The sequence below is a fragment of the Penaeus vannamei genome, chromosome 42, assembly GCF_042767895.1.
Source record: "Penaeus vannamei isolate JL-2024 chromosome 42, ASM4276789v1, whole genome shotgun sequence".
NCBI lineage: Eukaryota > Metazoa > Arthropoda > Malacostraca > Decapoda > Penaeidae > Penaeus > Penaeus vannamei.
This window is the reverse complement of record NC_091590.1, coordinates 10,608,841-10,613,840: the sequence shown is the minus strand read 5'-3', so window position 1 is coordinate 10,613,840 and position 5,000 is coordinate 10,608,841. Positions and strand designations below refer to the sequence as shown.

The 5,000-nt window shown below is 46.9% G+C and overlaps 1 protein-coding gene across 1 annotated transcript in view; it reads right to left on the bottom strand.

Annotated features, from left to right (window-relative positions):
• Window positions 1-5,000, bottom strand: part of Ten-a (tenascin accessory) — a gene marked incomplete in the record, with an annotated part of 214,869 nt that overhangs the window by 87,642 nt on the left and 122,227 nt on the right. The window contains 2 exon segments of the mRNA XM_070118654.1: window positions 1,393-1,535; window positions 2,537-2,703. Coding sequence (XP_069974755.1) covers window positions 1,393-1,535; window positions 2,537-2,703 — 310 coding nt within the window.

Genomic DNA, 5,000 nt, shown 5'->3' with positions numbered 1-5,000 from the left:
CCTCCCCCCTGCTCTCTCCTGCCTCCCCCTGTCTTCCCTTATCACTCTCCTTGTTTCTTTGCCCCCCCCCCCCCTATACCTCTTCTGTTTATCCCTGCCTCCTTCTTCCTTCTCCGGGCTCCCCCCACCCCCCTCTCCCTAGCTTCTCCTGGCTCCCCCTGGTTCCCCCTACACCCCCCCCCTCTAACTTGGTATGTGGGCGAGAGGATAGAAGGGAGGGTGGGTGGGGGTGAGGGAGGGAGGAAAGGAGGGAAAAGGGAGGGACATTGGGTGAGTAGGAGGGTGGGAAGAAGGGAGGGAAGGAGGGAAAAGGGAGGGAAGTTAAGTGAGTGGGAGAGTGGGACGGAGGGAAGAAGGGAGGGGGAAGGGAGGGAAGTTGGGTGAGTGAGAGGGAGGGAGGGAAGGAGGGAAAAGGGAGGGAAGTTGGGTGAGTGAGAGGGTGAGACGGGATGGAATGAAGGTGAGAAGGAAAACAGAGAAGAAAGTAAGCACAGGAAGGAAAAAATTAAGGAGAGAAACATCAAGAATTAGGAATTGAGAGAATAAAAAAAATTATAACAAACAATGTTACTAACAACAAAAAAAGCTCAGGATATGGGTAAAAAAGTTAGCTAAGTGTTAGCTGAAATGAAGACCGATTTCTTGTAAGAAATTAGTGCGTATGTATTGCATGGATGAATGGATAGGCGGATGGATGGATGGATGGATGGATGGATGGATGGATGGATGGATGGATGGATGGATGGATGGATGGATGGATGGATGGATGGATGGATGGATGGATGGATGGATGGATGGATGGATAGGCGGATGGATGGATGGATGGATGGGTGATCGGGTGGATGGATGGGTGATCGGGTGGATGGATAGGCGGATGGATGTTTTTTTGGATGGATAGAGGGATGCATGGGTGGGTGGGTGGATGCACGGATAGGCGGATGGATAGGCAGATGAAGGGGTGGATGGATATATGTCTATGGATCTATATAATGTATATAAATGGATAAGGGTATTATCTTATATCATAATACAAAAACATATACATACACACAAACACACACACACACACACACACACACACACACACACACACACACACACACACACACGCACGCACACACGCACACACACACACACACACACACACACACACACACACACACACACACACACACACACACACACACACACACACACACACGCACGCACACACACACACACACACACACACACACACACACACACACACACACACACACACACACACACACACACACACACACACACACACGCACACACACACACACACACACAAATTCATACATACATAAACAACAACAATGACAGATAAACTGGATACAAACAAGACACGAACGACCACCCAAGACGTACCTGGGTCTCGGTGAAGACGACGGGCAGGTGCGGCGCCCCTCCCACGGTGTGTGCCAGGTAGGTTGACACCACCTGAGGCACCATGACACCGTGGTCGTGTTCTTGGCACCCTTCGCCCCATCCGCTGCCTCCTACGGCGTTGTCTGCAACACGGGCAAGGTGAAAGGTCGTGTGAATTTTTAATCATTGCAGTATGTAAGATGTAGCATGCTATATATATATCTTTCCTCTTCTTTCTATTTTTCATCATGTTTTTGTCTAGTTTTTTTTATCCCTCTCCTTCTTTCTTTCTCCCTCAATCACCTGCTTCATTCTTTCGTGTTATCTTCCCACTTCCCTCCCCTTCCTTTCTATCCTCCTCCCCCCTCCTTGTCATTCTTCCCCCTACATCCTTCCCTTCCCTCCTCTTCCCTCCCCTTCTCTCTTCCCTCCTTTCCTCCCTTATTTTCTCTTCCCGACACACTTCCCTCCCCTCGCCTTCCATCTCCTTCTTTTCTCCCTACACCCCTTCTCTCCCTTCCCCATCACCCTTTCTCCCCCCCCCCTCTCTTATATAAACCCTGCTCATCATTCCCATTACTCACCCTCTTCTCTCCCATTCATTTCCCTCCTTCCCCTTTCCTTCCACTCACCCACTTACCTAAATCCTTCCTCATTAACCCTTCTCCTCCCCTTCCCCCTTTACCTAAACCATCAATCACTTTTCCCTTGCCTAAACCGTTACCCCTCTCCTCCCCCAAACTCTTCCCTTACATCAACCTTTCCCCTTCCCCCTCTGCCTCCCCATTAACCCTCCATTCTCTCCCTTCCCCTTCCTCCCCATCCCAATCAACCCTCCCCTCCCCCTTTCCCTCTTACCCTAGCCCTTCCAAATCAACCCTCCCTTCCCCCCCCTTTTTTACCTAACCCTCCTCCTCCCTCTACCCCCAAATCTTTCCCCATCAACATCTCCCTAACCCCTCCTCCCTTTCCCATCAACCCTCCCTTCCCACTCTCCTCCCTTCCCAATCAACCCTCCCCTTCCCTTTCCTTTCCTCCCCTCCCCTCCCCATCAACCGTTCCTCCACCCTTCCCCCCTTACCTAAACCCTCCCCTCCCCTCTCCTCCCTTCCCCAACCCCCATCTCATCCCCCTCAAGACTCACTTTGCTGCTGTTCTTCATGAGGTTCCTGGCCCTTCAGCCTCATGACGATGGGATCCAAGACCACGATCTGGTTCCATGGCACTGGCACTGTGACGGTGAGAGGCTCGAAGGGCGCCCGCTGGAACTGCAGGGTCACGGCGCCCCCTCCGTTCACCAGGACGTCGAACCTGTGGGGGAAGGAGAAGGATGCCTCGTTAGATGCTTATAAAGGACTTTGGGGCATATTATTATCCTTGGTATCATTTTCAACACCCATCTCACGTTTTCTTCTTTTTCATCTTATCATTATCCTTATCATTTTTATACTTTTTTCCGTTTCCTCTTTCTTTTTTTTCTTTTTTTCCTATTGCTTTTCCTAAAAAGGAACACCTAGAGCATAAAGATGCGCTATAAGACTACCAAAAAATAATCCGTCATTGTCTCTAAACATATTTAATAAAATGAATGAATGAACAAAAACAACTAAACACACAAATGAATATACATACAAGTATACAAACTAAATAACTAACAATCATCATATAAATCAATAAATGGGTGAACAAATAACAAAAAAAAAAAAGTAAACAAAACAAGACACGAACCCCTAGCCCAAAGGAGACTGTATAACGACCACCCAGACCTTACGGACACGCAGCAGAAATCTACGTGAGGCCAGGTTAAGGATAAAAGCAAAGCAGCAAAGAAGAATGAAAGAAAGGAGATGATGATGATGGTGGATACGATAAAGAAAAATTGGGGGAGGTTGTGGTGGTAGCAAGATGGAGGCAATAAAGGAGAGGAATGGGAGGGAGGAAGAGAGGATGGTGGATAAGATAAGGAGGGGAGGAGTTGTGGAGGCAAAGGGATGGAGGCAATAAAGGGAAAGAAATAGGAGAAAATTAAAAGGATATTGCGAATTCGATGGTGATAGGAGTGGTAGACACGGTTAAGAAACGGGGAATAAGAAGAGAGAATAAAGATGGATGGATGGACAGACAGACGGACGGACGGACGGAAGGACGGATGGATAGATGGATGGAAGGGAGGAACTAAAGAAGGAAAGGTGGAAGGAAGGAAGGTAGGAAGGGATGAAGATGGGATGAATGGTTGGATGGAAGGATAGAGGGAGGGAGGAAGGAATAGGATGGAGGGAGGGAGGATTGGAGGGAAGGAGAAAAAGGGAAAGGGATTTGGGAAAGAGGGAAAAGGAAAGATAGGAAGGAAGGGTCAAAGACAGAAAGATAAAACGCGAATAAACGATGGATCTAAAAAGTGGACATGAAAAAATAAACAAATAAACAAATAGATAAATAAATTAATTGAAAAAAAAATGCAGAAATAAAACAATAATATAAAATAGGTAAAAAAAAATAGATAACAAAAGAGAAACAAGAACAACAAAAAATAAAAAAATAAAGACACCAACACTTGATAAACGGGGGAAGAAGTTAAACCGACAGATACGTGGCAGAGGAGACAGTTGCGAAAGGGAGACCAAGGCACGGGAACAAGGGGAAAGGAGAAACAGAAAAAAGGAACAATCAATAAGCGAAAAAGAACATGGAAGAAGAACAAAAGAAGAAATAAAACAATAAGAGACGTAAAGGGGGTTATATAAAATGGACGATGGAAAGGAAACCGATAAGAGCCAAAGGAAAGTCAGTGAAGTGAAGGGAAAAAGAGAGAGAGAGAGAGAGACAGAGAGAGAGAGAGAGAGAGAGAGAGAGAGAGAGAGAGAGAGAGAGAGAGAGAGAAAAGAGAGAGAGAGAGATGAGAGACAGAGACAGGAGAGCCAGGAGACAGAGAGAGAGACAGAGACAGAGAGAGAAACAGAGACAGAGACAGAGACAGAGACAGATAGACAGACAGAGACAGATAGACAGACAGAGACAGAGGCAGATAGACAGACAGAGACAGAGACAGATAGACAGACAGACAGAGAAAGAAAGAAAGAAAAAGAGATAGAGAAAAAAAAATGAATACCGGAAGAGGAGGAGAAAAAAGAGACACAATAATGAAGGGGAGAGAAGCACAGCGAGAGGGGAGAGATGGAAGAGAGAGAGAGGGGGGGGGGGCAATGAGGGGATGAAATGAGTTACCTAACAAGGTTAAGGAGGAATACATTTAAAAGGCAATCACGTGTTTCCTTGCGGGGAATGTAATGGACTATCTTTATGCAAATGAGCGGTTGTCTGACATACGGGCCATCAAGGGCGTATGTCGTCTTGGTATTAACGGCGATGGGAAGATTCTTGCGTCGGGCGTTGCAGCGGAGCGTGGGCTTGGTTCTCTCTCTTTCTCTCTTTCTCTTTCTCTGTATCTTTCTCTTTCTCTGTGTCTGTGTCTGTGTCTGTGTCTGTGTCTGTGTCTGTGTCTGTGTCTGTGTCTGTGTCTGTGTCTGTGTATGTGTATGTGTCTGTCTGTGTCTGTGTCTGTCTGTGTCTGTGTCTGTCTGTGTCTGTGTCTGGTTCTGGTTCTGGTT